Source organism: Typopeltis vanoorti, chromosome 14 (genome assembly GCF_054136105.1).
Source record: "Typopeltis vanoorti isolate ZY-2024b chromosome 14, IOZ_Tvanoo_1.0, whole genome shotgun sequence".
Taxonomy (NCBI): domain Eukaryota; kingdom Metazoa; phylum Arthropoda; class Arachnida; order Uropygi; family Thelyphonidae; genus Typopeltis; species Typopeltis vanoorti.
This window is the reverse complement of record NC_143562.1, coordinates 17,992,174-18,018,932: the sequence shown is the minus strand read 5'-3', so window position 1 is coordinate 18,018,932 and position 26,759 is coordinate 17,992,174. Positions and strand designations below refer to the sequence as shown.

The 26,759-nt window shown below is 35.2% G+C and overlaps 1 protein-coding gene across 3 annotated transcripts in view; it reads right to left on the bottom strand.

Annotated features, from left to right (window-relative positions):
• Positions 1-26,759, bottom strand: part of Papss (3'-phosphoadenosine 5'-phosphosulfate synthase) — a 152,524-nt gene that overhangs the window by 37,048 nt on the left and 88,717 nt on the right. For all 3 annotated transcript variants that reach the window (XM_090404477.1, XM_090404478.1, XM_090404479.1), the window contains exons 5-6: positions 9,959-10,077; positions 4,374-4,599 (exon numbers count right to left, since the gene is read on the bottom strand). In XM_090404477.1, the coding sequence (XP_090260603.1) occupies positions 4,374-4,599; positions 9,959-10,077 (345 nt within the window). The remainder of the gene's footprint in view (positions 1-4,373; positions 4,600-9,958; positions 10,078-26,759) is intronic.

Genomic DNA, 26,759 nt, shown 5'->3' with positions numbered 1-26,759 from the left:
ACAGCACAAAAGGAAGAATAAATCAGGTACACATCTTCACAGAACACAACATGAATTAGTAATTCATTAGCCTCAACAACTAGGAGACAACCTCCTATACCAGATTTTCAAAGAATTCAGTTAAGTTATGCTCTTAATGCATCCTAAACAGCAACCAAGGCTTCATCCTATATGACACCTGGAAGTTTCTCACATGATTATGAGTATTCAGACCTTGACTAAGCCAGCAGCCATCTAAAAGCTGTGTAACAATGAACTTCTTACATTTAATATATGGAATGATCCACATGGTGAATCTGTACAAATCATGTTTGAATTTGTTTTTACAGCTTTTCTGACTCTAGAGTTTCCCCCCCCCCCAACTAAATGTAATTCTCATTTAGTTATTATTTAAGTCAGAAAATTAAGTAAAATTCAATGCTGCTTCCAAAACAACTGTGTAGTCTTTCACTATGACATCGCCTCTGATGTGTAAGCCAAGAGTTTGACATGCATTATTCAATGCTAGGTAAAGAAACTTAGGTTCAAATTCCACCTGTGATGAGGAAACTATTAGCATAAAGAATTTCCTCTTTTTTGCATACAGACATAAGCTAAACAACTAGTTTTAGAAAATGGCAAGATCAAACTTTTGAGCTCTAGAATGAAATATAGCTGAAATTGATTACAACAATTTAACAAGATCAACTAATAAATAAAAAGTGAAAATTTAAATTGAAATACATATATAAAATAATTTACATAAATATATACAGTAGATTCTGGTTAATTTGGCTACTGGCTAAATTAATTGCAGTTTATTGCACTATAAGCATGCTTATAGTGCATGCATGGTGACCATACTGAGTCAGTAATCACTGGTTCACCTGACAGCATCCATCATGGGTGCTCAATATGGTCATCATGCATGGTGACCATATTGAGTCAGTAATCACTGGTTCACCTGACAGCATCCATCATGAGCTTGCAGCGATTGTATTCAGACAGTGTAATATGCTAATTTTTATTTTCTTTTACCATATTTTGTAAAATTTCAGATGTAAAATTACAAAATCCCAAGAGAGATTTGATGCTAGCTAACCAAACTGCCTTACTTGACCAAAGCAAAGGCCAACTGCCTAACACCAGTCATCACCTTCTGATGAAGATAACTGGATGCCAAAAATTTAGTTTTCTGTGTGATACAGTAGCAAGATAAATAGAGATGAATGGGCATTACAAGGACAAGCATAACATTCTGTAAATAAAAGCATGAAGGCAAAGATCCAGATGCTGAGGAGGCCCTCAATCAATGGTTCTCTGTTGTAAATGAATGAGGTGCATATGTCAGGGGTCCAATGCAATTAAGTCAGAGGAGTTAGCTCAAAACCTGGAGTCATCAGGATAAAGGCACAAATGGTTGGTTGTCTTGAATGAAATCTACATTTAACTTAAAATTCAAGAAAGCATACAACAAGGATGGTGCTGATGCCACAAACTGCAGAAAATGGAAATCTACAAAAATGCCCAACTTGCTTCAAAATTTCAGAGCAGCTGACATCTGCAATGCTGATGAAACAGACCTGTTTTATCATGCCACACAAGATGGCTCTCTGTCCCATAAACATGAAGCTGAAAGTTCAAAGAAAGCAATGGACTGCATAACTTACGATGTTCAAATATGTCAGAAACAGATAAATTAAGGAACTGTTGGTTACTGGGAAAACCAACACTTTCCATTTATCAGTTCTGTAACTATGCTAACAAGATTGCATGGATAACTTCTGAAATTTTACAAATGAATGACTTTGGACATAAAATTATAATGGAAACTAAGAAAAATTTCTACTGTTTCTTGACAAGTGTGACACACTCATTTAGATTGTTTGAAAGACATCTGGAATTCGTGCCTCCTAACATCCTTAGTATAGCCAATGACCATGGGAATTATAAAAAAAAAATTTTGAAGATGCTGTATAACTGAAAGTAAACTACATGCTTGAAGCAACTGCAGAAAATCTGTTGACATCTTCAACAGCCCAACAACCTTTTGCAAGAAGTACAATTAGTTGCCAAGAAATAAGCAGTACGACCATTCAAGCATTGCTTTGTTCATTGTGGTTTTAAGTACTCAGACTTGGAAATACCAAATACAATCAATAGCAAAAAATAAAACCACTTTGCAACTGCAAAGTATCAGAAATTAAGAATTATTTATATACATTAATAAAAACATTCAAGATGTTTTTATTAATGTATATTATTAAAGATTGTGAGGATCCAACTGTTGAAAAAATTGTAGAAAAACACCATGAGGCATGAGAAGACCAGTAAAATGATGGGGATGACATACTTGAGCAAGCTGCTAACCAGAATGCCAGGAATTTTCTTACTGAATTGCAGCTATTTCAAGGAAGGAAAACAACGAAGGCAATCAGTTATCTGCACTACAACACTTTCGGTAAATCAAGTGAACACAGCAAGATATGCTTAAATTCCTCAAACAATATTAACTTTTAGGAATTATATACACACATTAAATTGGAATTGATTTTGGTGTAACTATTTTCTCTAATTTGGACCATTTGCTTCAGAATTCATTTATGTGATCCAGTAAACAGTAGTTGGCTTTATAGTTTTCAAGTTTTTACATAAAACTTTGCATGGGCAGCTCTTAAATTGGGCAAAAGTGTTCTGGTCCTCAAGTTTTTTTTTTATTTGATTTTTTATGGCACAAAGGCATCAAGGGTCATACTGTATCAGGACACAGGTCATAGCAGTATGTATTGTAATTGGTTAGTAAGACAATCACAAACATCCATGTCCTTGGTGGGATTCGAACTCACAGCCTCTTGGCTAGAGGACAGATATGCTAACCACCCGGCCAACCAGGTCGGCCCTTAGTGTGTCCCAATTAACCGGACTCCACTATAACAGTATATGTGCTTAATGATTTGTTGCCCAAATAATGCAAGCTGAACTGCTTATTATCTAAAGATGCAATGAAATTTGGCATTGTACATTTGCAGCAAGTTTGTCATACTGTAGCTTGCAAGAGCTTATCATTCACAAATATGATGGAAAAGGCTCATCTGTCAAAACATCTTAAATGTTTTGCCTTAATCACATTTTTCATCTCCATCCATTGAAGAGAAAGCCAATTCACATAAATAAGTAGAATCAAAAAATGCATTGAGTATGTCACAACTCACCACATAACATAGATTATTTTCTTCATAAAGTAAGTTCCAAAAGTGCTTAGGCCCAAAGCTCCTTGATTCATGGAATATATCACATTTTAGTCTAAATATCTCATCCTCATATCTCATGATGCTGAAACAACATCTAAGAATTCTATTCTACTGCTCTTTCTTTCTTCCACACTGATGCCATCTTTAAATGGAAATGACATAACATCTTCTGGTTTAGAGAAATTCTCAAATTTCTTTTTTATTTTCATTAAATTAAATTTCAAGAAATTTGTTTAGCAACACAGCTACCTGGCAAACTGTTCATACTCAGTTTTTCACCAACTGCTATAACTCAGCTAACATGTTATCAAACTTTTTCAAATCACCTCATCTTAACTACACTACAAACAGTGTGTTTTTCTTTAAATGACTTCACTATGTTGATCATGTCAATTACAATCTTGTGCTTTCTGTGCTTTTCTGTAACAAAACAGAAAGATTAACCATCCATTTTTCATTGTCTAGTAGCATATGAGTCTCTTTTTTTTTCATCAAAAATTTTTATTCTAGGTGAAAGGTTACTGAAATGGTTCAGAAATTTAACATGGCTAAGCCATCTTACAACCATAAGTAACATAAGGTCTATATATCTTCTTTCACATTCTTCTAATAAAGCCCAAAACTAGCATCTCTGAAGCTTTCTTGCAATGGAATTAATGCATTTTTCAAAAATGAAATGCCAATGATAAAAAGCCAATATTTCAAATTTATCATTCTTTTTATTTTATTTATTTATTTTTTGCATAACTGTGAAGTACCTCTCTGGCTTCAATGAAAGCATCTTTCCATGTTTCATCATAATCAAAAGCTTTTTATGTTTAAATAAAACTTCAGCATCAGAGATGCTGAAGTTTCAGTTGGCATTAACTTTTAACTCGACATTAAGTAAAAAGTTAATGAACATATTGAATAAGAATTATAAATGCACAATCAATTTTTATAAATACATTACAAAAAATATGGTTGGAAGTATGTTAAAATACAATGCATAATAAACAGTTGAAAACAATGAAAATGAATAAATATTGAAAAATGAAAATAAATATTTCATTTTATTCTTAAAATTTCTAAAATACTTTCTATCCCCTGAGAGCTTCCCTTTTTACTGTTGGCTTAATTTAATCAAAACATCTTAGTACCTACCATCCAATAAACAGCCAAAGTGTAAGCATTGCAAATATTCCCTTTCTCTCATAAAGCCTTTAAGTGGAGTTGCCCAACCTTCTGCTAACACCTGCAACCACTGCAAATCCAGTTTGTTTATATCTAAAACAGGTAAATTTTCTGCTTCTAATTTTGCTGATTCCACACGGTTTGATAATACAAGTAATTCTTTCACGCTGTCTAATATTGATTCTGGAATAATACCCTATAGAAAAATAAATAAAACAATAATAGAATGGTATTCAGCTACAGTAATAATAAAAAAATCAAGTTATCAATATAGCCCTAAAACCAGTGCTATTTTAAGTTCACTATCAAACAATAAGAGTTCAAAGCCTTCATGACAGTGAACTGAATTTCCTTGCAAATGACGTAATCATAGACAAAATAGCAAGAAAATGTGCACTGATACAGAACAAAGGAAAATATCAGGAAATGAAAGAAAGGAAATAAAACAAAAGAAATTTGTGGGAAACAGAACAAAGGAAATGGTGATAAATTGTATACTACTTGGAAAGAAGTCAAGGGACATCCCAATGGGCAAGGTGCATCATACCATTTAATAAGTCATGTCCTTGTAACTGGTATATATATCGGAGGGATACAATGCCTCCGAAGTCAGTGCAACTGTGTCAAGTGAAATAGCTGCAAGAAGGAAACGGAGTTTGAAAGAGGCACTGTGATAGGATACCATGTTGCAAGCATATCTGTTCGACAAATTGAGCCATCAACAATCCCAGGTCAACAGCATGTTGACCTGGGATGGTCCAATTTGTGATATCATACTGAGATGAAAGTGAGGGAGTCAACTGCAAGTTCTACCAGCAATTGATGACCCACCACACTCACTGAATGTGACCATAAGATGTTACGAAGGATAATACATAAAAACTGCGATTTGTTGGCCAGAAAGTTGAATGCAAAGTTCAAGGCATTCAACTTGTCGACTGGAACATGAATCTGCACAAAAATATTTAGAAACAAGGCTCGCAACATGCAAGCCTTGTTTCTGAATGTTTCCATGGTAGGACCGCAATATGCAAGCTCGGTATTACCTGAACCAACATGTAGCGTCATCTTCTGAGGTACAAAGATCATGTACAGTGGAAAGTGGAAGCTTGGAAAGCTGTAGAGTGGTGAATCATGCTACCCCCACTACTGAGCAGACGGAAGGGTGTGGTGGATGCACGGTGAATGTCTTTTACTAGAGTGCATAACCCCAACTATGAAATTTGGAAGTGACATTGTGATGGTATGGGTCCTGTTTTTTTCTGGTTTGGCTCTGGACCTGTTTGTAGTGCCATGAACATTGAACGAGAGGTATCTGAACATTCTGGACAATGCAATGATTCCTACTTTGTAACAATTCTATGCAACTGACCATGTCATAAGGCTGATGTTGCTGTAACTGCATGGTTTGCAAACATGAACGTTATCACACTTAAATATAGCAGAGCCCTGATCTCAACTGGAGCATCAGGAAAAGTCAAGCGACATCCACCACATAACAGGACCTTACTACATGCCTACAGGAAGAATAGTTCAAAATTTCACTGATTGCTATCGTACACTTGTGGAAAGATTGCTGCAATCATTGCAGTGAAAGGAAGTCCTACATCTTATTAAGATGGACACTATGGCTGTTTGTTTCTCACTGTGATGTCAATGGACATCACAGTGAGAAATAAATTTTGTCATCAATACACTTCTTTCCAAGCAGTGTATTGATGACAAAATGCAAACAATTGACAAAAACCATACATAAAACACACACAATGATAACGTGAAAAAGTACAAATGCAAACAATGGGGAGAAAAAAAAAAAACTAGAAGGGAATGAAATTTACAGACAAAAATTACTATTTGTGATGATGGGTGGAAGATGCATTGCATCTTACTACTTAATTGGTGGATTAAATAGGAAGATAGTGATTCATTTTAGAAATTATGGACTTTACACCATGTTATAAATAACTCTTTTAATTAGGTATAGTTTCTGGGAAAATTCCCATGCTATTATTATAATTACTGCTAGTTTAGGAGTGTCCCTTATTTTAAATACATTGGCTATTATTACTCAAATAAGGGGTGTATATACAGGGTGTTCGGGATAAATTTGACAGTTTCGTAAGGAAAAAGAAAATCTTCTTTGTATCTATTAAATTTAATGAATTGACAAAAAAACATTACAGGCAGAGTTAATTACAATACTATCAACAAGATTTACTCAAAATAACCACCATTAGCATCGATCACAGCTTCAATTCTGCTTCGGAACCTCGAACAAGCTGATGCTACAGTCTCCCTGGGAAGGGCCGCAAAAACTGTTTTAATTTTATCCATTAACTGGGCTTTTGTATTACTGGAAGTGCGATTGGTGTCTTTTTCAACTGCGCCCCATACAAAATAATCCATGGGGTTAAGGTCTGGGGAGTTTGGAGGCCAAACATTTGGACTGGTGAAGTAGTAGAAATTTTCAGACAACCATTTTTGACTTTTCCCAGAGGTGTGGCAAGGGGCCGAATCCTGCTGCCATACATACGGCCTACCATTGGCTACCCTTGTTATCCAGGGCTTGACTACAGTTAGCAACTCCACGAACAAAGCCGAATTAGAATGCCAGGGTTCTTCAACACCTGTTCCTGCAGATTTGCGAGGAATTCTGCTGTACGAACGCAATCAGATCGTCTGCTAGGGATCTTTCTTCTTGCTACATCCTCGTAGTCACCATTGCAAGTCTCTAGTTCATGCCTGATTGTTTTTACTGTATTCAGGGAGCATTGGGCAGCAGTCGTAATATCCTTATTTTGATGGCGGGCACGAATCATCATGATACAAGTTATTCTCTTCCATGATTCAGGTGGGTTCCAGCTATCCATCCTTTCTGACATCTTGTATATGAATGAAGAAGGGTCCAAACTTTTAAATGAAGAGAAGTGTGTGTTAATACATGTAACTTACGGAAAAATATAATTAATTATAAATATGTCAAATTTATCCCGAACACCCTGTATATATATATATATATATATATATATTTTTTTTTTTTTAGGACATTATGGGTGGGTATAGAAGGCAATTATAGCAGAATAAAAGAGGTGGAAAAATTTGTACATACCTTGTTTGAATACCAGAATGTCTTCCAATTTCATGATCCTGCTGATAACGGGGGGGAGTTTTGACGCAGGAAAAAATAAATTTGGAAACCCGGGTTTGGTGTTAATAATAATATATATATATATATATATATATATAATACTATTGTGTTTAGGGGCGCATTTTTTTTTGGGGGGGGGGGGGGGGGGGGTTACTTATGAAGAAACTGGGGCAGGGGAGAGCGTTAACGGGGTGTGGACCGTTTTGGTTGACTGACCATCATCAGAACATTTGCGAAATAAGTGTACGGCTATGTCAAGACTGGAAGTTGAATCTGCCAAATAAGGGCATTTGTTGTCGCTAAATGGCCAGTGGCGCGGCTTAATTTGTAAGTTCTGGATCATCCAACGTTTGGAAATTAGGTAGGGACAGTGGATGTTGATTGAATTTTCATCGCATTTTATGGCAATAGTTTTGGATATTCTAAGCATTGTCTTGTTTGTCTATGATTATGGCCTTGTCGATTTGGGGGATACGTTTCAGTTCAAGGGCGTGAGCTGCAATTTCTGTCTTCCCTGTACTCTGTGTTTTATTTTTCTTTTTGATGTTGCGATGCTTTTTTGTGTTCAGATAATCCAGAATGGGAATATTGCAATCCTTGAAGTGCTCTTGTAGTCTAGTCCATAAAGATCTAATTGTAGAGCCAGTGTAGGTGACGTCATAGTCTTTTTGACAAGGAAATTTGTAGACTACGTTGTGGTGTTCGAACATTTCTTTGTGTGTGAGAGATTTAGCAGATCTTCCTGTTTGTCCAAAAATAAGATAATCCACAAGAGCAAGGAATCTGGTAGACACCTGGATGATGGAGATGTGGAAGCTTATCCTTTGGAGAAGTGAGAAAGGTGGAGATTTTTCTGATTGGGTGAAAGGTAACAAAAATATTTAGTAGTTTTAAAACTTTTGCTATGCATTCACTAATGCCTTGCACATAAGGAATAAGAATACAAGTTAGCTCTACTTCTTCTGTATTTGAAGAAGTAGAGATAACTTGTAAAAACTGTTAAAAGCTCTTTTGATGAATGAATTCTTATAATCATTAGATAAAAAAGTTGAAAAAATATGTTGCAATTCTTTCTGTAATAACTCATCTGAAGAACATAAGGAGTGGACCCGATGAACCAGTTTTTAATAGTTTCAGCCTTTTTTGAATGGGATAGTGATGAGATTCAGCATAGATATAATGGCCTGTATGCTTCTTCCTAAAAACAGAGAAATTTCTCTGTTTTTAGGAAGATGCCTTTGTACTGAAGATGCCTATAATACTCAGGCAAAAATTATACTAATAAATAATATTTTACGAGTTAATTCCGGTATTATAATGATTTAAATATGCCTACTCACAGTAATTCCTTATGGTTCACTTACATGAAGGCGAGTTCAAGACAGAAGTAGCAAATCACAGACCAAATTAGTATCTCAGAAGTAATTACAGTATTGGAAAAGTTGGTTAAAGGTAAAAAGGGTGGATAGGAATAAGATACTCTAGGGTTGGCAGCATGGCTTTAAACATAGGTCTTGCCTTAGTAATTTATTACAAAGTATATATGAAACTTTTGAATTTTGCAAAGAAATAACAGAATACTGCATGGAAAATTGTTACAGAAGAAGGAGCAAATGGGAATGGATATGAAACTCATGATATGGATCGAATGAGAGAGAGCTAACAGGCATCAGAGAGCAGTATATGGTGGAGTGGAATCTATTACAATGAGGTGACTAGCAGAGTGTGCCTTGAAGCTCTGTGCGAGGCCTACTGCTCTCTCTAATTGGTATATTAATGATATGGGGAATGATTTAAGAAGAAATTAATCAGTTAGTTGTTTGCTGATGAAGAAAAACTGGGGATTGCAAAGCTGATAAAGGTGATGTAGACATCCACAGTGCCAATTTAAATAAATTGGGACTGTAGGCAAGGGATAATGATTAAATTGACAATGTTGCAAAATGAAAGGTTAATGCACTTTAGGCTTAAGTATCATATTGAAATGATTAATGTGTTGCAAAAATTGAAGAGGCTAGGGATTTGGGAGGGGTGGTAATGGACATTCTAGGACAATGATTAATAGCATTTAGGCTGAGAAGTGGTCAATCATGCTACCCAAGATGAGTGAACTTGGGTAACTTGACTGACTACCCAAGTGAAGGAATAAGAATGAAGTAGAAAATTTGGTTATCACAGACCAATATGATATTAAAACTCTAAACGAACAGCTTTGAGACTAACTGGAAAAAAAAAAAAATTCATCAGCAATATGCCCATCCCTCTCAGAAAGATTATCTGCAAACCTTCACTGAAAATTAAATTATGATTTGTTTGTATATCATATAAATACTACAGCAAATATAATGATCTGCTACAGTTATAGAAGATTAACTCAAAAGCTAAGACAAGATGGTAAAATTCTTACCTTATCTAAGAGGAGCTTTATTACTTTCTGAACACTCTCCTGTACTGTTAATTCTCCAGCTTTTATTGTTAGATCTGGATTTTCAGGTTTTTCATATGCTGAGTCTATGCCAGTAAATCCTATTTAACAAAATAAAAAAATACTTTTATCGTTCAAGCATTAAAAAAAAAAGCACCTCTGTATGAAAAATGTTTTCACAAAAATGTGAAAACATTTTTCATACAGATAACTTAATACATGAATTAAAGGACATAAGAGCCACTTGGAAAAACATATCAAAACATACACACTTACAGTAAGCAGCTTCATGCACAGATCATTAAAACTGTAATACAAGAATCCTTTCCTCTAATGTTACAGGGGATGATCAGCATTCATTTTGATAAATTATGGAGACTACAACTGTGTTAGGAATAATTAATTTTCTGATGTTTAGACCTTCATATTAAAGTATCATCTGGAGTACACACACACCATATACAAAGACAAGCTATATTACATTTCAAAGTATGCCAAAGTGGCAATGATTTGATCAACTGCTATTCTACTGGTCTGACCTCTAATAAAATAATTACTAGAGGTGATAAAAGCAGTGCCACAGATATTTTAAACTGAACAATTTACCTGGAAAAAACGAATCAATTTGTCTCAGACAACAGCACCTATAAACTTGTGAAATATAACCCAACTCACCGGATGAAAAAGAAAACAGATGAATTACTTAAACCAGTTAAAAAACTACCACTACACTTGTTCCTTATGAATTTACATTTTGCCTAAGATTCACAAGCAGAACATACCATTTCAACTGATAGTTGAAGGTATCGACAACCCCAATTATCATCTAGCCAAGAAACTAGCATCAACACTCAAGGAGTTGCTAGGTCATCCCCCCCCCCCCCGGTCCTATATTAAAAACAACTTTGTAAATAAAATTAAGGATATCGCACTTGGAAAAAGTGATTTATTAGTTAGTTTTGATGTCTCTGCTCTGCCCTTTTCACAAATGTCCCAATCAATGACACAATTCCTCTTTTACAGGACAAATTTCTGCATGATATCACGATGCTCTTTGTCCATGTACTATGTTTTGGCTGTTATGTGTGGCAAAATACTTTTTACCTGCAAAAAGAATGGTAGGCCCATGGCTGTGCCTTATCTCCTGAACTGCTAACTTTTATATGGAAGCTTTTGAGCAATGTACTCTATATTCCTTTACTTTAAAATCCAAAGTCTGGCTTAGATATGTGGAAGATGTTTTCTTTATTTCGTCCCATGGTCACCAGACATTAGACATTTTCCTCAGCCACCTAAACAACACAAACATATACAATTCACAACTGAAATTCAAAGTCAGAATGCACTTTTCCTTAATAGATACACTTGTTATACATCTTCCTTCTTGCAGTCTTTCCTTCACTGTTTACCATTAAGTCTACACATACTGGCCAATATATGCACAAACTCTTACCACCACCCAACACAAAATCTATGTGTCATTATTAGTGCATGTGACATTGTTTTTAGTGCATTAATGCACTAAAAACAAGGCTTTAAAGATTTTCTCCAGTGAGCAAATACTTAAATTAAAAGTTATCAGCAAAGTATATTGTAAGGAATGTATATTCCTGAAAAATGGCTACAGCAAAAATACTATCAAGAAAATTCCTCACAAGACTCCACTTAAAAACAAATAAACTAGACCACAATAAAAGTGCAGCTATTCTGTACATTAAAGGGATATCACATAACATAAACAGAATACAGTTATCCCTCAACTTACATCTGTGTTCTGTTCCATCCTGCAGGACGTAAGTCAATACATTAAATCAACAGAGTTATAGGGGTTAGGGATTTAACCATAATAAGTATACTGTCATTTTAATTTTTAAACCTTATTATAAAACTGTACTGTGTGTTACTGCCACTATAAAACAGGAGAATAATCACCTAAATCTTCCCCCCACAATCACATCTTCATTACCTTCCCTATGTGAATGATCAGGCTGTGGGTCTTCTGGTGTAACCTTTGTTTTTTGATGAAAATGTCCAATGTGCTTTGCTTATTCCTCTTTGTCTTTTCATCATAAATTTGTTTATAGCAAGCAAATGCATCATTTACTTTCATTTCTACTAATAAGTAGATTTCAACATTGGGGGTCTATGTTTTCAGCCATTTTGAGAACATCACTAACTTCAGAGAGCATTTCTGCAAGACCCTTCACTGTGAATTGTTTAAATACCTCTTCTTGTTTCTCTTTTCCCTCTTCCTTTTCTCGTTTTTCCTCTTCTGCAACAGATTGTTTCTCCAGTTCAACCAATTCTTCGTTGGTCAACTTTTCAGGGGCAGTTTCTATGAGTTAAAACACTCCGACATTCAGATCGTTTCCTGGGCCCACTATTACAAACTTCCAAAATCGTGCACAAACTATTTTAATGTCTTTTTCCATATGCCACTCATACATTGAGGTCGCTTTGTCCCAAACAACAATATTTTTAATAGCATGATAAATATTGAATGTTTCCCAGAATTGCATGGAAGTATGATCATTTCCTTCAGTAGCAGAAATGGCTTGTGAAAAAGTTCTCCATAGATAATAAGCCTTAAACACTGCAAAAACTCCCTGATCCATCAGTTGGATCAATGAAGTAATGTTTGGAGGGAGAAACATGACCTTGAACTTGATGGAGATCACCACTATAAGATGTATAAGATGGATGACCTGGAACATTATCTAGAATTAATAAAATTTTAAATTCTACATTTTCTTTCATACAATAGCTTTCCATTTCACTTGCATAACAGTTGATTAAGTCATCCTCAAACAATTTTTGAGTCATCCACAACTTCTTATTGCTCCGATAATGAACTGGAAGAATATGCTTCCTAATGTTTTTGAAGGCTCGTGAATTCTCACTGTGCTGTTTCACAAATGGTTTCAGTTTATACCCAGCCACATTACTCCTAACAGAATCATAATACAGGCTTTAAGAGCTTTGAAACCAGGCATAGATTTTAACTTTTTGTGAATGAATGTCCACTTGGACATTTTTTTCCGAAAAAAGGAAGGAGGTCTCATCCATATTAAATATTTGCTGTGGCAAATAATTTTCTTCTGTAATAATTTTATCCAATTTCTCCACAAACTTTTTAGCAGGCTTCTCATCAGCACTTGCAGATTCACCACATTATGCAGCGCAAAACTCTGCTTGAATCTCATGAATCAACCGGAAGAAGTGTTGAATTTGAAGTTGCAATTCGGCCCTGCTATCTCCTTCAACATGTTGAAGAGACTTAGCGGTCATAGTACTGAGGGATATGTGCTTTTGGTTCAGGTCCTCTATCCGTGATGCAAGTGGCTTTTCCATATTTTGCAACTTCATTTCAAAATTAACTGCTCGCCTCTTTTTCTGTGATTATTCAGGAGGTTTTTTCGATTGTACATGTAGGGTCCATGTTTCACACAACATCCCAAAATATTTAACGATAAATATACAAATAAGCCATTTCTCAAACAGAAAATCAATAGAGAAACTGATGAAGACACATTCTGACTGCTAAGAGAGGTTGCCGCTGAAAGCGCTGTAGCCAATGTACATGCTTTATCTTACGCTTGCTTGCATCTTGTTCAAAAAGTATTGCCGAAAATGTTATTTATTCCCATATGGGATCACAGACGTATCTTCGAAAGGACATAAGTCGAGGGATGACTGTACTATAAAAATACACCTTTAAACCTCCTGCAAAATTAAAGAACTTGTTCAACTCATCCAAGGATATCTTTCCTCCAATGGCCCACATGGGTATATTGTATTCATTGCACCTGTTTTGATCTATATAGGTGAAAGAGGACGTACAGTTCCTATTCGAAAAAAGGAGCATAAGTTGCACATTAAATTTAATAACTATGGTAAATCTGATCTTGCTGATCATGCCCTGAATAGTCTACATAGAATTGACTGGAAATGCACCTGTTCTTTACATCAACCAAAACGTAATATAAGCACAAAATTTAAAGAGTCCTGTGAAATTCTTATCAACCACCCTAATCTTAACGATAATATGGATGGCACATATTCTACCTACATAACCTTTTGGTTTGAGAGTTAATTATAATTAGGACTATAGTAATCTAGGATTTTAGCTTTAATATAACAAACACACCTAATCAAAGTATTGATTAGGCCACCATTTTGCTATATTAGAAGTACTGATATGAATTTGTTCTCTGACGATGTTATAAATAAGATATAGCTTTGACAAATTTTTTTTTTTTATTTTCAATAGAGATCAGGCTAGTAAAACAATGGTTGATCAAATCATTGTCACTTTGGCATATTAATTGAAATGTAATATAGCTTGTCTTTGTATGTATGTATCTGTGTGCACACGTGCATACTGCAGGCCTAGTTGGCCAAGTGGTTAGGTATCTGCTCTCCAGCCAAGAGGTTGTGGGTTCAAATCCCACTAAGGGCATCAATGTTTGTGATTGTCTTTCACCTTCATATATTCATTCATACAACTATATAAACACTCTCCCAAGATGGAGTGGGTCATCATGGGAGATGTAGACCCAAACCTCCTGCAATGGGAAAGGCCTTTACCCAGTAGTGGGGAAGATATAGGCTGTTAAAAAAAAAAAAAGTGTATACTCCAGATGACGACCTTAATACTAAGGAGACAAGATGTCGGGAAATTACAGTAATTATTCCTAACACAACTACAGTCTGCATAATTTACCAAAATGAAAACTGTAACAGCGTGCCACATATATAATAAATACAACAGTAGTAGTTCTCTTCAAGGATTAGGCATTTGCCTGTTCCAGCTTCACTTGTCTTCCCCTCTTTCTCTCTCTTTCCTTTTGGTCTATATCTATCCACTTCTTTTGGTAGTCGATATCTTTAAATACTAGATAGATGTTCTTTCTATTTCTCTCTATATTCCTTGATCTTTTCATGATGTTATAAATATCTAGTTCTTTTCTGATGTCTCCATTTCTTAATATGGTCCAAATTTGTGTCTCCTTTAATTGTTCTTAAAAATCTCATCTCTGCAACTTGTATTTTACTTGCATCTTTCTTTTTAACTGTCCATGTTTCAGAACTATATAACAGAGTGCGAGTGGCATTACTTTATAAAATTTTAGCTAAGTTTCTCATCCTGTTTTTTTGTTCAGTGTCCTTTTAATTGTTCAACTATTGTACAACAGTAATTCTCTAAAGAAAATATAGTTATAAATATCTAATTCTTTTCGGCGCCGTAGGTGCCATGGGATGCTCCCTTTTGAAGACTCGACACACAGGGTGTTGGGCACTGTAGGCGGAGCCCCCTAGTTTTATATAAATTTATACAGTAACTTGTCCAAGGCAGAAACTTGCTCAATGTGATCAAATTATATAGTCCTGGCCAGAAGAATAAGCATTACAGTGTTATTTATATTGTATAATGTGGAATCTGCCCAACACGGAAACGGAAAGCAATATTTGAAGAATTTATTAAAAATTACTTATATAAAGCATAAAGTGTTTTAAAAGTACACCTATATTTATTAGATTTTGGCACTTGTATTCCTTTAATTTCTTTTTCGTTTGAGAATTAATGTTGGTCGGTTTCCGGTAAGTCCAAACATTTCAGTAACCAGAATTTCAACAACTCGATCAGTTCATTTTTTGCATCATGGCTAAGTCATACGTGGCGGTGTCGCTAAACAAAAAAGTCAAAGTCATTGAAGCTAAAGAAAAGGATAAACTCTCAGTATGGGAAATAATGATGCGGTTTAAGTGTGGCGAAACGCAAGTATACAACACACTTAAACAAAAGGATAAAATAATGAACGAGTAGCTGCAAGGAAACGGTCGAATGAAGAGGAAGGCAAAGGTAACCAGCAATGAGGAAATCGACAAAGTAGTGTGGAAATGGTTCACGTATGCAAGTTCAAAAAAAAAACATTCACATATTTGGTCCAAAGTGAAGCTCTCGCAGTAGCCAAATCTCTCGGGAATGATCAGTTTAAGGTGTCTACAGGATGGTTGAATAGTTTTAAGAAGAGGCACAATATTGTGTGGAATGAAGTATGTGGGGAATCTAAACATGTGGGTGAAAGTGTAGTGGAAACCAAAACTGCTAGACTTGATTTCACCATATGAACCTAAAAACATTTACAATGCGAACGAAACAGGATTGTTTTTTCAGGCATTACCAACAAAATCACTCGCAGTTAAGGGAGAAAAGTGTACAGGGGACAAAATCTCACACAATAACAGTGTTATTGTGTGAGAATATAATGGGAGAAATGGAAAAGCCTCTCGTGACTGGAAAAGCAGCAAAACCAAGATGTTTCAAGAACATGAAAATTAAAAATTTACCAGTGATTTGGAGAACCAATAAAAAAGCTTGGATGACTGCAGCTACAATAGGAGTGGTTAAACATGTTTAATGCAAAAATGAAGAAGGAAAAGAGAAATGTCATCCTTTTTCCATGACAATGCTACCCGCCACCCAAAGATAACACTTTCAAATGTCAAAATCACCTAGTTCCCAGAAAATGCAACAAGTGTATTACAGCCCACGAATATAAGTGTTATTTACACGTCCAAATCGCACTACAGATGATTTCTAATGCAATCTTTGATTTCAAATGTAGAATAAGCCGATAGCTCTTATGCATTAGCAAGATCTGTATCGGTTCTGATGCTGTGAAGAAAATTAAAGCAGAAATAGTAAAAAAGTGTTTTGCTAAAGCTGGGTTTGGGGAAAGTGATGTGGCAGATAATTTGGAGGAGGTGAGTGAAAACATTGCTGCAATATCCAATCGCTGCCGAGGAAAAGAACTTTCCTGTGATACTGAGAACTTCGTTCTGAGCGATGACCATCTAGCCACACATTACAGCTTTGAATCTGTAATGTTATGTTTTCACCATTTGGCCCCACAGCTTTGAATCTGCTACAGCTCTACTAGCCATACGAAATACACAAAATGAAGATATGAAGGATGAGGAGGAGGAAGGAGGAGAAGCAGCAGCAGCTGGAGAACAGGATATTTCAATGAAAATTCTTTCTTTTAAGGTTACACGGTGATCAGCATTCATATTTACGAATTTAGGGACATAAAACACGCATGTTGAAATGATTATTTTACTAATTATTAATAAAATAACACTTGACATTTCAAACCCTGTATCGAGGTCATTATCAGAAGGTTACATGTGTATAGAACCAAGCTACATGCAACAGCATGTAGCTTGGTTCTATACACATGTAACCTTTATAGAGTGCATGTAACCTTGCACTCTATAAAGGTAAATTAAATCGATGTTGTTAACTAATCTTTTACTTAGCGTGACCTCTAGTGATAAAAAAAAAACATATATATAAAAATAAAGAAATAAAATAAAATAAAATAAAAAATAAATAAATAAAATAAAATAAAATAAAAAATAAATAAATAAAATAAAATAAAATAAAAAATAAATAAATAAAATAAAATAAAACTACAATAAACTCTACTAAAGTCTTCATGTACTAAGATTCTTCTGGAATTGTACAGTTCATATTGTTATACTACGATTTCTTCTGGATTTGTATAGTTCAGGTTGCGTTGAATGTTCCAGAAAAAAAAAGAAAAAACACTTCACCAGGTCTTCTTGTATTGAGATTTTTCTTTGTGGTTGCTATGAAGGTTGCAGATGGGTCCTCCACATTCTTGGAATGGTTAGACCATCATTTTTATTCAGATTTGGATTATGTTTTCACCATTTGGCCCCACGGCCACGAAGCATTAAATATATTCCTTAGCCAACTGAACAAACAACACAAATGCACCATTGAAATAGAAAAAAAAAAAAAACTCTTCGTTCCTAGACACACATCTTCCTTCAGGCTATCTCTCTTCTCAGTCTACCACAAACCTACACACACACAGGATACATACACAAAACTTCTTATCACCACCCAACATAAAAACTAGGGGTCATAAGCACCCTTAAACACAGAGCTCAAACTATCTGAGCAAATGAGCAAGCTCTTAACCAGGAATATGAGATCATCAACCATACCTTTATAAAAAAACGGATACAGTAAAAAAAAAAAACATTCACAAGATCCTCCACAGAGATACCACTAAAACCAAAAAAGATTTCAAGAATGCTATTGCCATACCATATGTTAGAGGCATTTCCGAAAAAAAATAGACAGAACACTACACAAATACAACATCAAAACCACCTTTAAACCCCCGACAAAATTTAAGACACCTACTCAGTTCTTCCAGGGATCCTCTGCCACACCTAGCCCACCCAGGGGTTTACAAAACACAATGCACATGTAAGATACCATACATAGGGGAAACAGGGCGAACCATCCAAATCAGGAAGGATGAACACAAACGACATATTAAATATCTCAATTTTGGAAAAACCGGTCTTCCTGACCACGCACTCCAAACATACCACAGAATTGACTGGAAAGGTACCAAGTCCCTACACCGCACCAAAACCTGGTTCGAGAGGAAATTCAAAGCAGCATGTGAAATGCTCAAACATAATCCAAATCTGAATAAAAATGATGGTCTAACCATTTCAAGAATATGGAGGACCCATCTGCAACCTTCATAGCAACCACAAAGAAAAATCTCAATACAAGAAGACCTGCTGAAGTGTTTTTTTTTTTTTTTCCAGAACATTCAACAGCAACCTGAACTGTACAAATCCAGAAGAAAATTGTAGTATAACAATACGAACTGTATAATTCCAGAAGAATCTTAGTACATGAGGACTTTAGCAGAGTTTATTGTAGTTTTCATTTATTTTATTTTATTTTATTTTATTTTATTTTATTATCACTAGAGGTCAGGCTAAGAAAAAGATTAGTTAACAACATAGATTTAATTTACCTTTATAGAATGCAACAGCATGTAGCTTCGTTCCTATACACATATATCCTGATGATGACCTCGATACAGGGGTCAAAACATCAAGTGTTATTTTATTAATAATTAGTAAAATAATCATTTCAACATGCGTGTTTTGTGTCCCTAAATTCTTAAATATGAATCAATGAAAATTCGTACACATGAACAGGCCCTTCATTGCATCAGTGAAGTAATGCAGTTTGCAAATGATTCAAACTCTTCCAGCTTTCTTTAACTATTGTATACAGTTAAGGACTGCATTCAAAAAAGACATGATCACAAAAGTGGAAACAACTTTCTTTGTTGGATCTGTGGAAGAAATCTCAATGAGTTGTATATTGGAAACATGTAATGTGCAGTCTAATAGAGCATTAATACTTTAATAATGTGTTATTATTATTATTACTGTTATTTTAATAACATAGGTCTATAAGTATCACCTACTCACAAAAGCCAGTGCCGCCAATTTTCACTCATAAATAAAACTCATATGATTTTAAGTATAAGTTTCACTGTATTTATATTTTATATTTAAACTATTTATATTTATAGTTTATATTTATATTACGTGGCACGCAGTGGCATGACTAACTTCATGGGGAAGCATTTGACAAATCTCGTTAAAAAAATTATGTAGGGATACAGAAGGAAACGATTATCGGGGACTCAATACTGTAAAAAAAGAGCAGAAAAAGACGCAAATATTAAAAAAAATGAGTGGTTCCTTGAGTAAATTCTTAACAGATAATTCTAATGATAGTGTTGGTGAAATAGTTGCTTCAACTGCACAAAGTCGAGAAACTAATGAGAAAAATGTAACGTTAGAAATTACAGAAGAACCGATCTCCGAATCGCCAGTTTCCAAAGTGTTGGAAGAAAAGCAAAATACAGAATCACAAGAATTTACACTAGCACCACTAGTGGAACTCAAAGAAGTGAAATTTCGTACAATCCTGCAGAATGGCCTCAGATAATTAATGATTCATTTAGATTGTTCATGGTAGAAAAGGGACCAGTACAAATTGGTAACTGATGAAAATAAATTTAATTTTCTGCAAGACAGTCTTGGTCACCATTTCAAACCATCATATTACAAAAGACAATTACATAATGGTGAAGTAGTGCGAAGGTTGTGGTTAATGAGGAAAAAAAAAAGTAGAAATTTGTGAGAGTTTTTTGGAATTCGTACCAGTTAGTACCACCACTGGAGCTGCATTATTTCAAGTAATAATTGAACAACTAGAAGTAAATGGCTTGTCAAGTGATAATTTAAGAGGACAGGGTTATGACAATGGCTCAAACATGAAAGGGAAAAATTCTGGCATTCAAAAATGCATTGTTGATATTAATTCTCGAGCCTTTTTTATTCCATGCAGTTGCCATTCTCTTAACCTGATAGTAAATGATGCAGTAATGTCATCAAAAAAAAGCGATTTCATGTTTTGATCTCATACAAAAATTATATGTATTTTTTTCTGGTTCTACATACTGTGGGATGTATTAAAAAAGCATACTAAATTAACATTAAAACCACTATCTGCTATGTGGTGGGAAAGCCATGTAGAAGCCATTCATCCTATTCGATATCAACCAGGAGATATTTATGACTCTTTATTGGAAATCGCTGTTGACGAGTGTATGGATAAAATGGCTAGACATGAAGTTGAATGTCTAACATTGAAATTGCAGAATTTTCAATTTCTCTATTCTACTGTTACTTGGCATAACATTTTAAATGGTATAAATATCGCCAGTAAAATGCTACAACAAATTAATATAGATATTTCAGCAACTGTATGTGAGTTAGAACAAGTTATACTTTATTTAGAAAGACATCGATCAGACGAAGGTTTCGAAAATATCTTGAAAGAAGCAAGTGTTGGCAGATCAGTTGGATACTGTAGCAGAATTTGCAATTACTCTGTCTGCTATACCAAGGAAAGCCAGAAGACAATTTAACTATGAATCAGAAGATATGCCAATACAAGATTCCATTAACAAAATTTAAAGTGGATTTTTTTTTTCAACGTGCTCGACATAGCATTAAATTCGGTAAAGGAGAGATTTCAACAACTTCAAACGCATAGTACATATTTTTCATTTCTATATGACATTCACAAATTACAAGAAATTGAGAAAAGTGATCTTGTTTTAAAATGTAAAAATTTAGAAAGTGCCTTATCTGATCACACCAAAAATGTAAAAGACATAGACGATAGAACTGGCAGATGAATTGGATGTTTTAACCTGAGCTCTGTTAAGAAAGGAAGCACACCCTTAGAAGTATTGAGTTATGTAAGTCAACATGATTTATTCCCAAATGTGGCAGTGGCTTTTGAGAATTTTATTAACATTGCCAATAAGTGTTGCGAGCTCTGAAAGGATCTTCTCCAAATTAAAATTAATTATAAATTGTCTTCATTTTTGAAAATTATGGAGACAACTACCGTGTTTAAATCACCGTGTAAGCTTAAAAGAAAGGATAAATTATCTTCGATCGTCGATGTCTGAACAACGACTTAGTGATTTGCCATCTATTTCCATCGAACGAGAGCTTGGCACAAATTTAAATTTCAAGGAAATTGTTAAAAAATTTGCAGCTCATAAAGTACATTTTTAGCATTTCTTAGCAGTAGCTTTTTGTTTTCATGAGTGAAAATAATACACAGTGAAACTATTGTAGTAATGTAAGTGAAATTAAAATATTTTAAATAAAATTTAAATTTAAAAACATTGGAAAATTTCTTCCCACTTCTAATAGGTAAGGCATTAAAAAAAAATTTTTTTTTCATTTTATGTAGGGGGATAAGGGGTGTCAAATGCATGCCCTGCCCCAGGAGGCATAAACTCTAGCACCAGCACTGGACAAGGCCTTCTGAATTCAAGGAGTCTAGGATTCAAGGGAGCCCATACATCAACACCAGCTTTCATACCATCTATTAAACTCATTCACACTAAATGCACTCACTACTTCAACAGAATAAGCAAACTGTTCCACTTGCTCTATGACAGAAAAATCTAGCTCTCACACCTTTCTTAACTGCACACAAACTTTGACAGATGCCTTCTTGTGCTCTTCCTGTCTTCCATATAATGAAAATTTTATTAAGCAATATCCTATAACACCATCTCAAAAGTTTATGGACTTCTATGATATCACTCGTCTTTCTTCTGCCTACCAGTGTCTGCAATCCATATACTCTCAATCTATCCTCATAATACATATCCCATAATCCCAATAGCATTTTTGTATCTCTTCTTTGCAGCCTTTCCAGGAGCTTCTTTATCTCTTTGGAACCTAGAAGACCAAATCTGAGTACTGTGGTTAGGTGGAGTCATATCAAGGCCTTACATGTCAATGGTCATTTCAACATTGCAATTATCCTCTGAGTTGTATTTGTGATTTCTTTAAACTTCAACTTACTATTCACCATAACTTTACACTTACTAACATTGAAATGACAGCCATTAACTTCTGAGCACACTTTCAGCCTATTCAAATCACCCTGTAAATGCAGTATGTCAGTTGCAGCTCTGATTGCCCTGCCTGTATATGCATCCTCAGCAGACAACTGAAGATCTCCTGTCAGCCCCTTTTCAATATCAGTAATGCATAGATTGAACAACAGTGGTCCAAGCACTGACCCTGGGGCACTGGTCACCTTAAATCTGGCAGATTCACATTCTCCATATACCACTTTCTGATACCTGTCCATCATGCACCTACTTATCGAAATCAATATTTATATTCCAATCCCATATTCCCTAGTTCGTACAGCAACATTTCATTGGTATCCTATCAAATGCCTGAGTCAAGTCCCAACAGTATTATAGCATATCCATGCCCTTTATCCAATTCAGTAGTAACATTATTATAAAATATGAGCAAACTGCTCAGACGTGATCTCCCTTAAAGTAAACCCATGCTGTTCCTTGCAAAGTATATCTTGTTTGTCCAACCATTTCTGTATGCGAGTTCTTACCAACTTTTCTAAAATCTTTACAATTACTCCAGAAACTAATAGGTCAATGGTTCAACAAATCAGTCCTTGGACCAGACTTGTACAATGGGATTATCATGTATTCTTTCCTGAGCTAAGATTCAAATTATACGCCTAGCCAGTTCAGCTGAATATTTCTTTAGCACACATAATGATATTCCATCTAGCCATATTGCAGAATTAATATCCAGATTATGCAACATGTCTAGTACCTCCTTCTCAAGCACCCGTGTATCCAATGTAGTGGCAGCACTGTGAACAATGTTACATATACCAAATTGATAGATCTTGGTGAAGCAAGTCTTCATTATTTGAACTACCTCAGCTTCTAGTTTTGATAATCTCTGCATTCAGTAGTTATTCTTCTGCATTCATTATTCATTCTTTCTTTTACCTGCAGCATAATGGATAAAATTCTTTTTGATTGCCTTTAGCCTGTGCACCCAATTTCTTTTCATACTCCAATTTAGCTTTCTGTACAATGCTCTTGACTTTTCTGGCATGAGCTTCATATATTTCATAACTCCTCTCACTCTTAAACTCATTATATTCCTTCCACACATCTTCTTATGGATCTCTTGTTTAATGAGATTACACATCCATTTCATTTCCATTCAACAACGATACCATGGAAGCAAAAGATAATACTTTCCTGAGTTTGTTATAATTTCCAGATTTGTAGTTCTGCATATAACCTGTCCTGATTGGAACACCTGTATGATTGGCTACTTCCCAGGTCAGTACAGCACCGGTCAACAACTGGTGAAAGAACAGTTGCATCTTTAACTGAGACACCTGATGATCAAATCTAAACACACTGTCTTCAAGTTGCTTCTTTCACATGCTGTTCGAGAGAGAAAATTATCAGGCAACAGTTAATAAATCCTCCTTCGTTCTTACCCAATCAATATTCAAATAATTTCACTCATACATAGAATTACTCATTTAGTATTCATCAGGGTAATTTGGTGATGCATTTTTTATCTCCAGCAGAACCACTATGTAGCAACACCCCATCATATATTTCATCCTGTTAGCCTCCACTTCACAATAGCTTCAAACTCAGTGCTACAGTGGACATTATGACAATTTCTGCTTTCAGTGGCGCACTCAGGATTTAATCTTGGAGGGGGACGAGCACGCAAGATTTAATCTTTGGGGAGGGGGGGAATTGAGTAGACGATTTGAGAATATACACTATGCATTGCATACGAGCTATGACTGAGCATCTGCAGTGATCGCCAATACATGATACCTCTGATCTCCTCTGGCACGGCTCAGGCAAACGAAGTAGCGCCCGGGCACTACTTCATTTGCTTTGCGTTCACAGCGGCCAGGATTCACGAGCGCTATAGGGTATTGCCACCTTATGTGACCGTTAATTCATACGTAGCATAGAAACAGAAGACACAACACAACATAAATAAAAAAATGAATTTTAATTAGGAAAAGATTTTTGGAAATTTTTCTAGTGTTTTTTCCTTTTTCTTTTCTTTTTTTTTGGGGGGGGGGGGGCCTCCCTGGGTGCGCCAATGGCTGTTTCATGTGTTTCTATCCTAACAGGACCCAAGTCATCTGATATCATCTGTAGTATCCCCCTCCCTATCTCCTCTGTCATTCCTAAAATACTATACCTTTTGCACTCAATTCTGGTTGAATATCATCTACTCCAGCTACCATTCACATTTCAGGTTTTTGATGCCTTTTTTTCCTACTTCAAATATTAATAAATATTCTTGATTGCATTTCCATTGAGTGTTTTCTACCATCATGTTGTCACTGCTTGTTTAATTCAGCAAACTTTCAAAGTAATTACTCCAGACATCTAGAATATCATTATGTTCAGTTTTCGTGTCATCTTTATCATTTCCGATTCCATTTTGCAGCTTTTTCAATAGCCTCCAGAATATTTTGCCACCTTCCTGATATTTATTTTCTACATCCTTACCAAAGTCTACTCATGACCTGTTCAGTTAGTTTTACAGCTTCCCTTTCTTATATTTTGCTCTGAATTCTATAAGAGCCCAAGCTCTTAGAGATACAGAAGCTGACGTACTTGCCAGGAACTTTTAATATACTATCTTCTTTTTCCTTGACTGCCTCTGACTTCCTGAGTCCACCATGGAGCTCTGCTTTTTCTATTCTAGCAGACAATCTCACCACATGCTTGACTGAATCAATTAATCAATGTTCTTTTCAGGGGTTTGCCACCGTATCTCCAAGGTTTGGCTTTTGTTTTCAATCTCTCATTTTTTCTTGAATAATGTTTGTGTACTTCACATCTGAAAGTGGCCCAACTTTGATTCACTTTAAAACTTTCTTGCGCACTCTTCTTTTCAATGATGTGAAATTCAATTTTATCCTACTCAAAAGTAAATGATGATCACTTCCAATTTAGAATCCCCTGTATACTCTTCTGTCCTGAAACATTGGACAAACATCACTAGCAACAATAAATGGTGAAACAATACAGTTTCCACCACCATTTTGTCATTGATTGTAACAGTACTTGTTATTTAACAATTGCAATTTAACAATTTTTCAAATTGCTCCAAACATCTGTAGAATATCTTGATCTTCACTTTTCTTGGCACCTTTATCATCTGTGATTTCCTTTTACGGTACTTCTTCCTCCATTTATAAGTTTTTCAACAGTCTTGAACATTGTGCCACCTTTGAATTCATGTTCTGTACTCTTGCCAAAGTTTTTTCCATAAGCCTAGTCACTTTTACATGCAACTCAGCTCTCTTACATATTTCTCTGTATTCCTTCTCTCAGGACATCAGCCAACTTACTATGAACTTCCAAGTATGCTTTCTTATTTTTCAGGACTACCTGTAACTTATTGTATCCACCATGCTGGAGTCTCAGTTGCATCATATATTCAATAAGACTTTTCTCCATGTCATGAACAGAAATTTGTTAGCAGTGTCAGTAGCTTTGATTTTCTGCAAATTTTCCAAAAGCATTTCTATACGCTATTAATCTCTCCTATTCACAACTTTCCTGCAGATTACTGAGTGCTGACAAATGATAGACTATTCCGAGATCTTTTATTTTGGCCTTCCTCTGGGTCCTTTTCTTGCAATCATGGTTCAAACACCTGTTTTGCTAACTTTTCTTTCTTTTTCCTTATTTAAATGGCAATACCACCTTGGATTAGCTCTACCAGACAAAATACTTGTCAAGATACTCAAGATATTTGTTAGCATTTAGCAGAGCTAACAAATATCTTCAAGTTCCTTGCTAACATCTCATTTTTCATGTAATTCTGCCACTGATGACAAACTTTTCATGCTGCATATTTTTTCTCAAAACTCATATCTACAGTCTCTTGTCTTTGTGCAAATATATACTGTAAATGCTTACTCTATTGTTTATTTTCATATTTATTTGGCCATCTACAATAACAATTGTGCCTAAATAGCTGAAATATTTTACTTGTTCTACAGGTTAACCTTAAAAATGTGCTGAAGTTTTCCATTTTCCTAATTTCATAGTTTGTTTATTTTCAATTTAGCTAAAGAATCCTGCCGACTTGCACTTTTTTTTTTTTCTTAACATATAGTCTGAAATGCTCTAGAGACCAAACATGGAACTTTTTCAAGCCACTTCAGATATCTAATAAGAAGGATGGTGTTCTCACATTTGGCAATGAAATTCATCTTTAACTAAAGACAATTACTAACATCTATGCCCAGAGTGGGATATGAACCCAAAGATTGCTGGTTGGAGAGCAGATACACTAACTCAGTCAACACGACTCACGCAAACAAGTTTCATTGTCCAATTAACTCCTTTTGATATTTGTTCATATAACTCTACATGAAGTTGCCTGCCAATCAAGAAGTGCCTTTGCATGTAGTGTTGAATGATGTCGCTACTCC